We start from the raw sequence: 14,751 nt of genomic DNA on the forward strand, positions 1-14,751 counted from the left end.
AAGCTAGAATGTTGCTGCATTTTCTGCGGTATTCCATGACAGTATTTAAGAAAAATTCCCGGCGTTCATCGCGGCTTCCAAGTTTTCCCGCCAAAAGCCTTGCTGTCAGTGCGCGCCTGGTGTTTTCATGTAGTTTTTTCATCAACACTTTGGACTGATTTAAATAGTGATAATTCACGTCACAAGGTCTGAAATGTTATTGTTATTACTTGACTTGTCACGTGAGTAAATAGGCATGAAGCCACGTGACAACGCAGAGTTTACTTTGTGAAGAAGACTGTGACTGTGAGATACGGTCGAAAGCTTCGTTTGCTTTAGATTTCAGACCTTGCGACGAGAATTACTATGTTAGTATTTATTTGTATTTAGAAGCGAAGGTATGATATACATACATCTGCAAGGTCTACACCGAGTTGGTCCAGGTCCACAAATGTTTCGTGGAGGGTCTTCCTCAACAGGTACGTGTTGGGGTCCCTGTTGCCATAGGTAACCAGTAGCAGAAGCATCAGGAACAAAAAATATGTGACGATCTCTTTCAGGATTTCGGACATTCGCACTTCCTTCAGTCGGTGTGCACGAGCGGTATTCAGGAAAGTCTCGTCCGGAGGCCTGGAGAATTGAAATGATAAAAGACTTACATTATTAATTAAGACAAAATGATCAAAAGAGCGGTAAAACATGATCAAAATAAACTTCCTTCCCCAGAGCCCACAAACCTTTTGTTCAACACCGAAGTAATCACCTGGGCGGGACTGGCCGGTTTTAATTTTTCTAGCATATGTATAATAATAATAATTTTTAATTGTGAGCTCATCCGATTTTATTGGACAGTCATAAACATCAATCACGTATTTTGGAAATGGACTCAAGCCATCAGAGCTGCTTAAGGTCATTCCACTGAAATAGAACCTGCACTGAGATTTTTGTGAAACTTTGCCTATTGTTTGTTTATATTATAGGAACGTAAATTTTGAAATAAAAATGAGGGGTCCGCATGTTTGTTTAGGAGCAATAGCACCTTGTCAGTTATACCCAATAAATCCTTATAGTAGCACCATGATTGTAGTCACGATTGTTTGCTAAATTCACGTTTCCGACGATTGTTTTTTGTTCTACACTGAGAATTGGTCCATATTTATTTTACACAGAGAAATTTATTACTCAATTCAAAATAACAGAAGAAAAATGATAGGTCATCATACTCGTTTGCGAGAAAATGACGATTTACCTCTACGGCGAGGTCCAGCCGTAAAGAAAAAGCCGCCATTTCTTAACGCGCCCGCGCTAATCACGCGTGAAATTATGCGCAGTACGGATGCGCAATGCAATACTGGGGAATGACCTTAACCACAGGCAGCTCAATCTAAAGCTATGGGCGATGATCATCTTGCGTACATTATCTCGTAGGGAGTGGGAAAGGTAGGAAGCGATAACTCACTAAAATGGCCTCGTTTCAGCCAAGTAAGCAGTCGGAGATCAAGCGATACACGGTGAAAGTAAGGTGAGGTATTTTAATTGAGAGCTTGACAGTAGTTTTGTTTCCTAAGAGCGATTGTATATATTTCTATGCAAACTCTTATATTTCCGTTATGACCGCTCTTATGCAAATGATCATCTCACCGCTGGAGCTTAGGCCACCTGTGGCTTAAGGAAGTTCTCGCCAATTGTTTCTGCGCATCCTTACTGCGCACTAAATTCGCACGCGACGTCTTGCATGAGAGCGCACGCTATGAAATAAAATGAACAATGATGGGGCAGATGGCCATTGCTATAGCTTTGTCTGGATTTAACGATCTTGGACGTTCGGTGACCCCTACTTTTCTTCCCAGAAACAGATTTCATTTACAATTATCTCCAAATTGTCCAAAAGTGAACACAAACTCAATGTGGGAAGTTGAAAAAAATTCAAGATTTCTGTCCACGGGACATCGAATCCTGCCATCTTGCGGCTGCAAGGCGCGTGAAACTATGGTCACTAAATGCGAACTTGTTCTTTTAGGAGCCTCACTAGTTGACTAAATTCACTTAATAGGTCCACTTGAACAATATTTGGAAGACAACATTTCACTTCAAAGATCTAATTACAATATTTTTGGGCTTACAGATACTGTGGCCTTATTCGCTAACGAAGCCCGACTTTTTTAGATTAAGGGTGTTCTTCCGGGCATGTTCTTTCCAAAAGGAAGTCGGTGAACCCCCATGTTTTTTACATTTCTGACATAACTAACTCATCATCTTACAGTGGTTAAAGTCTCAGAAAAAAAAATTGTTGGAAAATTTTCGGGCGAACGCCCTTAACAGAGTGAGTCACTCGTGAATGACAAAAATGTTGCACAGAAAGCAAAGGCAATAAATAGAGCAAGCAAAGCGATCGCAATAAATACTTGAATTGTATGCTCTCCTTACTCGATACCAAGCTTAATCTGCGCTATCTTACCTGTATCTTTCGTCATTCTCATCGTAATCGAGGAGAATATCGTCCCCAGTCTCTTGGCCGTCAGGAGTCGCTTTGAGGTCTTTTTTGTCCGATGTTTCGTCGCCAGAGTCCATCGGCTTTTTGATGATCATCGCGAACAGAAGAGCAACTAGTACCACTTTCAGGGGTTGTATAACTAATATTGATTGGAAGAATGACGTCACAAAGGCAATAAGCCATTTATTTGCAATCTCAGACCCCCAGTCTAAGCTGTAGAAGACCGTGAACAGTGCGCAAGTAACAGATGAGCAGAAACAAAGAACCCAAGCCAAGTAAACGAAGCCGTGCGGCAGACCTTTCTTCTTCTTTTTCGTGGTGTTTGTGTCTTTTTCACTTTGGTCTTCTTTATCCTCGATTATCTTAGCCTCGCTGGACGCGTTTCGAATCGTCTGGGTGGAGGAACACCTACTGATATCCGCGAAAACTTGTTCGTCTTGCTTCTCTGTCGTTTCAATGTTTCGCTCTTGTTTCACTTCTTTCGGACGCACATTTCGAAAAATCTGCACCAACGCAAAGTTTACTGGGAATACAATGAGACTCGCTTGGACTCCGATGATAAATACTTTCAGATCGAATTCATAGGTTCCAATTTGGATTATGGTCGCCTTTTCACCCTCCCCTCCCTTCTGATAGAACATGCAGTTTGTGATCATCGTGCAGCAGAGTAGTGATAAACAACACGAGATTCGTTGAACTCGAGTGAACGGACTGTTCGCAGGGCGTGTCACCACCGAAAACCACAGATGACCATCTCCCAGTTCCCGCACGGTCTTGCTTACGAACAAATGTTGGAAATGCGTCAATTCTTTCTCGCTTGCCACCGGAAGGATGCGCTCCACTTTCCCGTCATCCTCTTCCACAGCCAACCAGCGCTCACAGATGAAATACCAACGCTCTTCTGTGCGCAAATCGTCGACGGAAACACGGCTCAGGTACCATGATGGGTTGCTTCCTGAGAAATGATAAAACATGAACAATGTAAGCTTTGTTTACGAGGATCGTAACTATTGCATTTGGTCTGTTTTGCTTCATTCTGGGTGACGCAGAGGCCCAATGGTTGTGAGCCAGTCTCCAGACCGCGCTGTCCGGGTTTGAGCCCTGGCCGGGGTCATTGTGTTGTGCCCTTGGACAAGGTACTTTACTCTGACTGTGTCTCTCTACTCCCAGTTAGTAAAGAGTACTAAATTGAACAGGAGGGAGGGAGAAATCCAGGAGGGAGAAGCTAAAAATACTCCTAGTCACCCCATACTACAGAAACCGCAGTTAAGCGCAGGCCTTATCCCGGAGGCCGCTAGGCTCGAACGCAGACCCGGACGAGACGAGCTTTTCCAGGTTTCTTTGGCATAAAATAACTGAAGGTACTGTTACTTCAACTGGATACAATTCAAGTTATTCGCCAGTATTTTTATCCACCAAAACCCGTCATCCTCAGTGTCTTGTCACAAGGGTGGGTTGCTAGTTCATCACAATGTTATCCCTCGGTGCTTTGTCTTTTATTGACGCGACAATATATGCAGGGTATTGACCAAACGTGAGGTCAAGAGGGCTGGATATTGGCCACGCTCTTTTTTTGGGGGGGTGTGTTTATGGACCGAGACGGAGTCGAGGCCAATATCCAGTCATCTCGACAGAACTTGGTCGATGTTTCTTGCCGGATACAGCGTGTAGCCGCGAGCGGGCGAGATAGCCAATCGGGTAGCCAATCACAGCGCGGGATTTGGTTCATCTTGCCCGCTTCACGGACCTAGCCATATAATAATACTAATTCTTGCAGATCGGTTGAGTTTGGGACTGTGAGGCTGAATAAATTGTCTTGCTCGTCATTTACATGAAACAAGCCTCTAAAACAGACTTTCTGACCTTGAGCTCAACATTCTAACTAATAGAAATAATCCATGATCATTAGCGTTTTAAGACAAGAACAAAATGATATCGTACCATAATTGTCATGCCAGATCCTTATATGGGTTAGATTGCCAAGTCGTCTGGGAATTGTAATCACGAAATTGTTTTCCTGGCCTCTCTGGAACACTTTTCGGTCATGATCCACCAGGGGCATCGGGGTGCTTTCCCACTCATCACCAGAGAGGACTATATATACGGTACTGGTTGTTCCTGCGTTCTGCCTCACACCAGTGTGGATACTCACTAGGTATGAGAAGGTGGCTTCAGCTCTGTTTCTCACTGCTGTAGCTCCAAGCTGCAACGAAGGAAAAAAAACTCAGTCTTAATCAATCAAAAAACTTTCACCGTTATTGCAGCGCTGTTCTGCAGAACTCGTTTTTCGTTTCTAGGCCGGATTCTTCAAACACTGATTAATACTAGGTGAGGATTGTTTATTTCGCCGGTGATTAAGTGCTATATAACTAAAAATTTCACTTCAAAGCTAAAAAGCTGAATTCGAAATTCACGCCAATCGTGTTTTGAACAACTCTGCCGAATTCCTAAATCCCTTTTACCAGTCCCGGCTGACACAGGGTCTAGGAACAGTGTGGTAGCTGAGTTTTCCATTCAGGAGCTATGGGACGGGTGTAGGGAGTTGCAACCCCCTCCCCTCTGAGTAGTATTTTATCTGCTTGACTCACCATAGAGATAAAAGAACAAAATAGAGTTACGCAGTTTTTTTCACTTCCACCAATTGATTGATTGTCAAGTTAGGAAAAGGTAACGTACATTGGGCAACTACATTATCGTTTTTGATTTTCTGGTTGAATAAAAAGAAAACTCCAGATTTTATACCATGCCTTCACAAACTTTTTTCAAGAGTTAGAGATGCTGGAAGTGGTGTTTTAGAGGGTAAAATTCAGAAACTTTTTTCGGGGACATGGCCCCAGACCCCTGGAAGTTCGCACTAGCGGTGCTCGGCATCCACCAGTGGCGTCGAAAGTTAAGGTGTACAACCAGCCCCCTATAAAGAATTCCTGGATCCGCCCGTGCCATTATAACAGCTTTGCATGCGAAATAGGAGAAATTCAATCGTAAAGTAATCTTACTGAGTTTGCCTAGTGCATGAACATTGGCGATAACATCTGTAGGATTCCACGTGGGAATTTTTATTTTAGCTTGCCATTTATGTATGCAAATTAGGGCTATTTAAAGGCTACAGTTTCCCAGCGCGCCAATCTTTTCAACGTTTTCTCTAGCTTCAAGTTAATATTGTTGCGGAATCTATTCTACCTAGCTTCACCGTCATCGCTACAGTCAGGAAACATTTGTAAGTCTTTATATTCTGTCCTGTATTTTTCATATCGCTCGGCTCTTCTTCACATGTATTTTTATTTATTTTTCTAGTCGAACCTCACTTGCTCTATCTTTCAATTCTCAACGGGCTCCTCGAGTCTCTTCAACAGAGCGTGAGTTCGAAATCTCTAGACGTAGCGTCAACAAGAACTGTAAGCTACAACATCTGATGCTCGGCAAAATTCGTTTGACCTCGTAACTGCGATTGACATAGCCAGTTCCAGGCCCTTGGTCAGTGGGCGACAAGCGGGATCCGGGAGAGAAAAGGAGAGGGCCCGCCAGCTTTTTCGATCGTCCCCACTGACTGAGAGCCTGGAACTGGCTACGTTTGACAGCAATCGACTGAAAATTGATTGACAGCGAATTTCACGAGTACGACAAATATGATCGGTAACAACACTCGAAATTTATCGTTCACCTTCGTTTGGGTGATTTACAACCGGCAGTCACTGAAAACTGTTCGGAGACGAGACGAGTGTCATGAACACGACCTATATTTTGTCTTTACTTGCCTGGTTAGCTCAGTTGGTAGAGCGCCAGACTACTGTGCGGGGGGTCGAGGGTTCGAGCCCTAGACCGGACCAAAACGAAGAGAATAGCTGAGGAGAATGTGCTACCTTTGTAATTACATCTGCAAATGGTTACACATTCAAGTCTTCTCGGATAAGGAATGTAAACTGTAATCCGTAATGGGGACGCTAAAAAACCCACACGCTCATCGCAAAGAGAAGGGCACGGAGTTCCGACAGTTCCCGTTGTTGTGGTATGGCCTTGTTAACCTCATTGCGCCTTTCCCCCTTAAAACTGATATGTCTATGTTTTCATAAAATTATTTATAGCAAATTGAAGTGCCAATCGATTCTTAATTGTGGCTAGAATGATTTTTAAGCTGTAAAGAATCTCTTGGTGGACCCGAGACCTCTTACCTTTTCGAGATCTTTGTTGTCATATCGCCGAGCTATTACAACGAGCAGTAAATAAAATCCAAACAGCAGGCAAACAACCAACAGAACAACAAAGTCCTTGCTGAGGTCAGCAGAAAACACCTTGCTAAAGTCAATTGGATTTGGCGCCACAACGAAGTCACTCGCAAAAGATGTTAAATGATTACACTGGCAGTGAATACGCTCTGGATTCGTGTTCTCTCCAACCTGAGGAGAAAAAAATAAAACTTTTGTAATACACTAATCCCGCGACATTTTAAGTCAAGCCTCAGTTCACTTGATGTTGAAACTGAAAAAAATGGCTCGAAATTGTCTCATTCATGTTGGATTATGCAATGCAAATAATTTAGCCAAAAAGTACAACTGTGAAACTGGGTTATTGAGAAGCGCTGTCATGTGGTACTGCAGATACAACGTGATTTAATCACTTTTGAAGCTCGTTGTTTCTTTGGCAAAGTGGGTTTATCGTGCACTGGGATAACAGCTGTGGTAGGCTTCACCGTCAGATTCAGTTTCTTGGAAAAAATAATTCTTACAATTAAATACGCGCTAAATAAATAAGTCCTTTATCTTTACGATGAGCAATTAACGAATGAAAGCTTGTCGACTAATTTAGACCATGAAAGTAAAGTGTTTAAAACAACAGGACAAACGAAGAATAAAATAATCGTTTTCACGGATGCTAATAAACTTTGTAAGTTTAATGGCTCTGAGGGTTCCTCCTTCCCGCACCACCCACGAGTACCACACCCAGGGCTTGTCGGCTTACATTACATAGCATGCGTCTTGCCTAACAAAAACAAGGACAACAACAACAATAATACCACTATGATGATGATGATGATGATCATCATCATCATCATCATCTACAACAGCATTTATAGCAACCAAAACACACTGTTCCACACTTGCCTTACATCCCTTGTTAATCCAGTTTTCTGTATTCTCATCCCAGTATAAACAGTTTGACGAGAACACCCGTATGAAATAGTGTTCTGTATCATTGGAGTTGAAAGTGTTGCCTTGGAAGTCTTCATTGGGAGGCTTAGTACCAATCTCCTGTTTTGATGCCGTCGTCGGCTTGGGTGGTGGAGGTGGAATAATGACGCATGATCGTTTCATCCGACCGCTCGATGTTCTGCAAGCCTCGGGAATATCGAGAATGTCTCTGCGCTCGCGCGCTTCGGTTGGCGAGCTAGTTGCTAACTGTTCTTCTGTTTCTGGTTCTGGCTCTGGTTCCTCGTAATAAACAGCTGGGAAAGGAAGATAAGTGATTAAATGTTTGTCAGCTTTTGTCATTTTCTACGTGTCGGGAATCACGTAAGTTCGTTGCAAAAGTGCGCCTCGTGCTTAAGCGTGGGGACTTCGTTTAAACAAAGGGGTGACTAGAAATTAGCTTCATACACGGAACGGAGCGCCTAATGGTAAGTGCAATGGACTCCAGATCGAGCAGTCTATGTTCGATCCCTGGCCAGGTTCGTTGTGTTGTATTCCTGGGCCAGGCAATTTACTCTCACAGTGCCTCTCTCCACCCAGGTGTACATATGGGTAGCGGCGAATTTAATGCTGGGCCTGCATGTACCACGGCCTACGATGGACCAGCATCTCATCCAGGAGCAATTAGAAATACTCCTAGATGGAATGCTAACAACCAAGACCTAAATTCACCGGAAGAATGATGAACATTTATTTTCCCACTTTACAATAAAAGAATAAAAATACTCATCAACTATATACGATACATTTAGTTGATGAACCACCAAATTCTCATCACGCTGACATTAAAGATGTAGGCCAAATATCAAGAGAAATTAGATTTTGGTCTCAAGAAAATGGTTTTCTTGGCGGCTAACAGGCAAGAAATGAAGTCCTCGCAGTCTACTGAGAGGACTGGATTGGTTCACGTTTGAATATTTGGTAATAGCTAACACGTAGGGGCCAAACCACCCCCCAAATGTTTCGTCAGTTCTTGGGCATTTCACATTATTTCGCATTGCTTAAAAAGTATTGACTCTTTCTACACCAAACTTGGCAGATGAGCAGGAGACCTATTGCCAATTATATTTACGTGAAAAATATCAGTAAATGTTAAAGTTGTGACGTCACAGTGATGACGTCATGTTTTTTTGCCACTTTTGAAGTTTTTAATATGCATATTTTTTACAATGTGTTCGAAAGAGCACATCAAGGGGAGTTGAAACCTGAAAAAATTTTGTCCATATCACAAAAATTAAATGAAATATGGCATTTTTAAATATGAAAAATAACTCTGCAAAATATGGGGTCCCCCCCTTGAGAAAAATCCCCAGATTAGAGCCGTAATTTTGTTCCAGCAAATGCAGCTATGTTGCACATGTGATGTGCCAGATGTCTGAAGCAAAAATAAAGAAGAAAATCGGAATGAAAAATTATCCCTCTAGTGTTATTGCGTTAAAATTAGTTTTGTTACCTCATAACCTGTGACGTCCCCCGTTTTTTTACTGTTAATACCATCCAAACAAAGCCGAAAATCAAATTTCTAAAACCATACGATTTTTGGCAACATCAAGCTTTCTTTTTTTCTCGATTATTAGCCTTCCTAGAATTAAATTGAAAAAAATAAACCAGAGAGACTGACTTAAGAAGGACAATATGGTTAAGCAAATTCCGGGGGGGGGGGACAACAAAAAAAAAATTCAATTTACCATATCTCAAAAAATAATCATCATAGCAAAAAACGGTTTCCGGCATTTTACTCCTCAAGTCAAGGCCTTTCCAGTGACATAATCTTTACATCAGATTTAAAAACAAAATTATAGCACGTTTCGGTAACGTCATCAATTATGATGTCATAATCTGACATTTTGTCACAACTTCCAAATTAAAATAAACTGGAGAACAAAGAAAGGTCATCTGCCAAACTTGGTTCAGAAATATATAAACCAAGCAAATATAGCCTTCATGAAACATTAGGGGGGTGGTTTGGCCCCTACGTGAAGTCTCTGGTAGGCTCTACCTGTAAGTGTTTTCTTTGGTTGTCATGTTGCATTCCAACGTGGTAAACAATCCATTCAGTATGTGTGAAATAAAACGCAGCGATGCCTACCTAAATAATACGTCCCCATCTCTGTCACCATGCTGTTGCTAATAGAAACGAGGTACGGGTTTCTAACGCAGTCCCTCTTCAAGTCAATCACCACAGCCTGCGTGGAGTTCGTCGCGGACGAATTGGTCGCGTTGTTCGCCCCACTTCCCGCGGAGGAATTGGTAAAAGAACAACTGCTGAAGTCCGGAACCGTCCAGTTATAGTCAAACGTTTCAGTGGTTGGCCTCTCGTCATAACGCAATAGGACTGTTAGGTTTCCTATGGATTCATTTCTCGGTTGTACCTGAATGTGGACGGAGAAATTTGAAGAATTTACCTGAATAGTGTGATATTGTATGTACTTTTTGTCTCCCAGGGGTATCACGTAGAATTCTTCTTCTTCAGGCAGCTCGCTTGCATTACGTGGTATGTAGATGTCGACATAGCTACTGAAGTTTGACGTGGGCAGGGACTTTCCGTATTTGTCTTTGAGTGTGAGGCTAACTGCGTAAGACTTAACTTCTTTGCTGGTGTTGGACCAAGTATGCACGTTCTTAGGGATGGAGTTCATCTGAGGGAGACACAAAACTCGAGTTAACGATGAATTTGAGTCTTATTTGATCTTTTCTCTATAATATCTGATGTGCTAAAGCTTGGCTGCCTGGCTGTTAAGTGCCATAGAGAACTCTGAGCCTCTCAAGAATTATATGTACATTTCACAACTGCGATGATCAATCATATCTTCATACCTTTCTCCGCAGTTTAATTATACGGTCTTCCATATATTCACTTGTAATATTATTATTATTATTATTATTATTATTATTATAAGAAACAATCCTATAAAAGTAAAATTTTCAGAAGAGTTATCCAGTGCGTAATTCATGCGTAACGCATGCGCATTCATTGGTTATTTAGTCAAACGTACCTGTATTTGAACAGTTGAGTACTTTTCTGTTCCGTTTGACTCAAAACTGAGTCCCATTTGTTCCTGTGATGGTAAAGAGAACTCGGAGTAATTATCTGAAATGGAGGAGTTACCAACTTCAGAAAAAAAGGATTTCTTCACAGTGAGGTTGAAATCGCGTGTTTCCATCAGAATGGAGGGCTCTCCAGCCACCATATTATCCATCACGATACTCCCTAAGTCATCAACTATTGACAGAAGTTTCACCGTTCGATTTCGTGCCTGCAAGTGAAGAAGAGACTCTGTTAGAGCAGTTTTCTGCTGAGCGTTGAAAGCGACTCCCATTTGCTTTAGTTTTTCATTATAACATCACGCGATTGACCTAACGAATTCGCGCTACTTCGTCATCCAATCAGAAGTAAGACCAAAACTAATCGTGACTCGTTCGCAGACGTCTTCCCGAGCTTCGCACGAGTCACAAGTTTTTCCTTGGAGTTTTGATTCGTCAATGGATTTTCTCTCTATCATCTGTGATTGACCAGAGTGATTACTTACTCACACTGAATTGAAAACCGCTCTCTTTGTTTCTCGGCACGTATTACCAAGAGGGGCAACTGGGGTGCTAGGGGTACGTAAAGTAATGAGAGGATGAAAATCAGACTTTTTTTTCGCAAGACTCAGAATTCATGTATGACATGACTGGCCGAGCTAAGCTGCCATACTGTGTAACCTATTTTGACCACTTTACATTAAAACTTGAAAATTCTTATTGCTTAATACATCAAGTTATTTTGCAGTACATATTTTTGTAGTATCCACTTTTATGTTTTTATTTAACATGATTTGTATTCTTTATATATATATGTTTTTTTCACGTGTAAATTGTCTTAACCTAGCTGGCACGTCCTCGATCGAGACTTCCTTTGTGAAATCTACTGAACATACCCACGTCATTGCCGTTGGGGCGGATCTAGAATGGGAGGGGGGGGTGGTTGGGGGTTTGGTGGGAATTCTGCCGAGCCCCCTAAATTGAAGAAATTAGACGTTATAACACGATGACTTGGCATCAGAATGTCGGAAATCCCATTTCCAAGGATCTCAGTTTTAAAAAATTTCCGGGGATGGATGCCCCCGGACCCCCTACAGGGGACCCCATTAGGCGATATATATCTCGAAACCCCTACTCTAAAATCCTGTATCTGCCCAACTGGATAATACTGGGGTTGAGCTGAGAATGGAAACCATGGAAATGGCAAATGCAAAATGAATAAAATAAAACAATGGAAAAGAATCTGATTACTTACACTTTCCTTAACAGAAACGACCCCTCCCTCAGTTGAATTACCGGTATAACCGGTATAACCGGTTATATTTTCCTTTGAGTCAGTAGCATCAACTCTTGCCAAGGAAGCTGAAGATTGAAGTACATTTGCAATTCCGCTCAGAACGGAACCGACAGTTGATCTTACAACCGTGAAACCCACGCTGTCGTTTGATTCTCTCTTTAATACTGAAGCCATCCGCTTGAAAGATCTGAAGGCCAATTCCTGAAGAAAGGCAACGCAAGAATCCTTTGTCATGTATTATAAATTAGAATTGTACACTGGACTAAACTGTTCTGGATCGATGTCTTCCAACAAAAAATTAAAACTAGCAAAGTGACGCAAATGATTTTTTTTGATGTTCTTAAGCTATATTTAAGGTGGCTCACCACAGTTTTGATGGATTATAACGGCCCACCTTCTAACTCTTTTGAAAAATGTTCCAAGATGTTTTTCCTTTCTCTATTTACTGTTTACTTAAGTATTTTACCATTCCATGTGAAACTTGAACAATGAAACGTCAACAAATGGCCAAAATGAACCGGTCATTGTGATTTGCGTTTGATGAACTCGGGCAGAGAAATCTCAGTATTATCGTGATGTCATCGTTATTAAAAAGCCTCGTTTTCAAAACGTTTTCCGCTCACACTAAAACGCAAAACCGGTGTTTTGAAATTCCTCCGATTTGAAGAACATCTTCGAAAGGTTCCGTTTTCGCGACGGATTAGTGTGGACGGTAGGCCTAACCGTAGAAATAAAGCTGAGTTTTCAAATTCCTGCGCCGTAGTGTGGACGGGGCTTTAACTGACCTGAGCTTTGGTTTCCACTTCAGATTCCACCTCAGTCGCAACATCAATGGCAGATGCTACCAGTTTGATATGCCCCACGGAAGAAATTTTAAACTCTGACATATCTTTGAGAATCGCAGTACGAAGCTAAAAACAATGATAGGAAAATGAGACATTACATGATTAAATGTCTTGGTGCCATCTTGATTCCATCTTTGCCTACTCCAGTAAGTACTCATTTTGAGAAAAGTTATTAGACACCCACAATCACTGATAACTGGTAAGTGTAATCGTGAATATCATTTATTCGCTTGGCATTTCGCAGCGATAAACTGCGATCACAGAGTAAGATTACTCAGCGATCTCTCTATTAGAGTTGACTTTCGAACCTAATCTGACCACAAATGGGTTCTTGATTGAAGATCATTTATGGTGCAACTAAATAAATAGCTGTTCCTTTGAAAGAATGAGCGTAAGGAAATAAAAGCAAGCGCCTTGTAATTAGTTAGTCTCGATTTCCAGCCGTTTCTTGAGCTCGCATTTCTTGCACCACACCGTTTAGTTGGAAGGAAGATTGTAGTGTCTTTCCATGTTTGGTTAATACTTATACACCACGTCCCCCGTGATAGCGTTGGATAAAACGACGTAACGAAAGAGTTGTATGTGAAACCCGAGTGTGTAATAAAGAGGAGAAAGGACGTTATATGGATCACAAGCGGCCTCCCAAAACTGCTGCAAATCGAGTGTAGTGATGGGTTGGCTTGCTGGCAAATAACCAGACAAAGTCCGGGCGATAAACGTGAATTCAAACTCACAAATTCGATTCCGATCCAAAAGATCGAATTGACTGGACAGATAACTTTTTTTCTTTCAGTCTTAATTGCACAGATGTACAAAAACCTTTAGAAGCGATCATCGTAAGTTTCACAAACCTCTACTCGTGTGTCTTTTGATTCTTGTTCCTCCTTTGCTTCAGCTCCCGTCAAGTTTTTTTGCGCGGCCTGCCTGCCACCGTAGTTCAGAATCGAGCCAACAGCATTGATGATTTCCACCATTTCTTGGAGATCTCCTCTTTTCAATGCTTCTTTTAACAAACCGTCCTCGCCGCTGATCAGTTCTCTAAGCTTTTCGTTGGAAAAATCTGTGGGTTTCACCTTTTTTACAACGAGAACAAACACTTTGATTAAGTTTAGCTAAGCTACGCGAAAGGTATCGGCCTGCCAATTCAGTAAAGGTAAAAAATGCCGGAAGGTGACCAAAGACTTCTGGAAAAACAAGAAACTATAGTCGAAGCTCACCTTTCGACCACTCTCGTAAGCGACCAGCTCTAGTTACGACCACCTTTGTGCAACCCCATTTGAACTGTGACTTAAACTTCGTAATGAAAAGCTCTCGTAAGCGATCGCTCCTGTAAGCGACCGCGACCACTTTTGGGATTACCCAACTGGACTTTTCCTTTGTTTTTAAGCTCTCACAAGCGACCACTCAGGGTCTTTTACATATAAATCAACACTTTAATGAAACTGCACACTGCGCTGATGGTTATTTTGGTCTAAAAAATTGAATATAAAGTTTATATCAGACATAGACACATTAAACAGTAATTTCTTTTGTTTTTCTTTATTTTTAATGAGTTTCTAAAGCTCTCGTAAGAGACCACCTTTTATTGTTTTACCACGCGGTCGCTTAGAGAGCTCAAGCGACCGGCTCTAGTTACGACCACCTTTTCGAATTTCCGAGGTGGTCGCTTACGAGAGCCTCGACTGTAGTTACTTTTCACTTGTCCCTTAGCATACAAATTCCCCTAACCATCGCAAATTATATCTTATAAGACTCATTGGGATAATTTTAATTTCTAGTGAGACTTCAATAACTTGTTACCATTGGCTTCACGTGATACTGAAAGAATCTGATCTGGTATATGTGACAAGTGAAGGTGGTGTACATCACAGCCCTTTGGACGAGGGCCAACTCTTTACCTATACAAAAACATAGTAAAATAAAAGTGTC

At 41.7% G+C, this 14,751-nt stretch overlaps 1 protein-coding gene across 3 annotated transcripts in view; it reads right to left on the reverse strand.

Annotated features, from left to right (window-relative positions):
• LOC110048087 (polycystin-1-like protein 2) overlaps window positions 1–14,751 on the reverse strand; it is a 50,458-nt gene that overhangs the window by 6,066 nt on the left and 29,641 nt on the right. For all 3 annotated transcript variants that reach the window (XM_020753865.2, XM_020753864.2, XM_020753866.2), the window contains 10 exons: window positions 13,674–13,895; window positions 12,763–12,888; window positions 11,936–12,178; window positions 10,653–10,913; window positions 9,746–10,295; window positions 7,573–7,913; window positions 6,643–6,867; window positions 4,415–4,676; window positions 2,438–3,428; window positions 393–609 (listed from right to left, as the gene is read on the reverse strand). In XM_020753865.2, the coding sequence (XP_020609524.2) occupies window positions 393–609; window positions 2,438–3,428; window positions 4,415–4,676; window positions 6,643–6,867; window positions 7,573–7,913; window positions 9,746–10,295; window positions 10,653–10,913; window positions 11,936–12,178; window positions 12,763–12,888; window positions 13,674–13,895 (3,438 nt within the window). The remainder of the gene's footprint in view (window positions 1–392; window positions 610–2,437; window positions 3,429–4,414; window positions 4,677–6,642; window positions 6,868–7,572; window positions 7,914–9,745; window positions 10,296–10,652; window positions 10,914–11,935; window positions 12,179–12,762; window positions 12,889–13,673; window positions 13,896–14,751) is intronic.

This window comes from Orbicella faveolata, unplaced genomic scaffold (assembly GCF_042242905.1).
Source record: "Orbicella faveolata isolate gen_17 unplaced genomic scaffold, um_ofav_v1 contig_3, whole genome shotgun sequence".
Lineage (NCBI taxonomy): Eukaryota > Metazoa > Cnidaria > Anthozoa > Scleractinia > Merulinidae > Orbicella > Orbicella faveolata.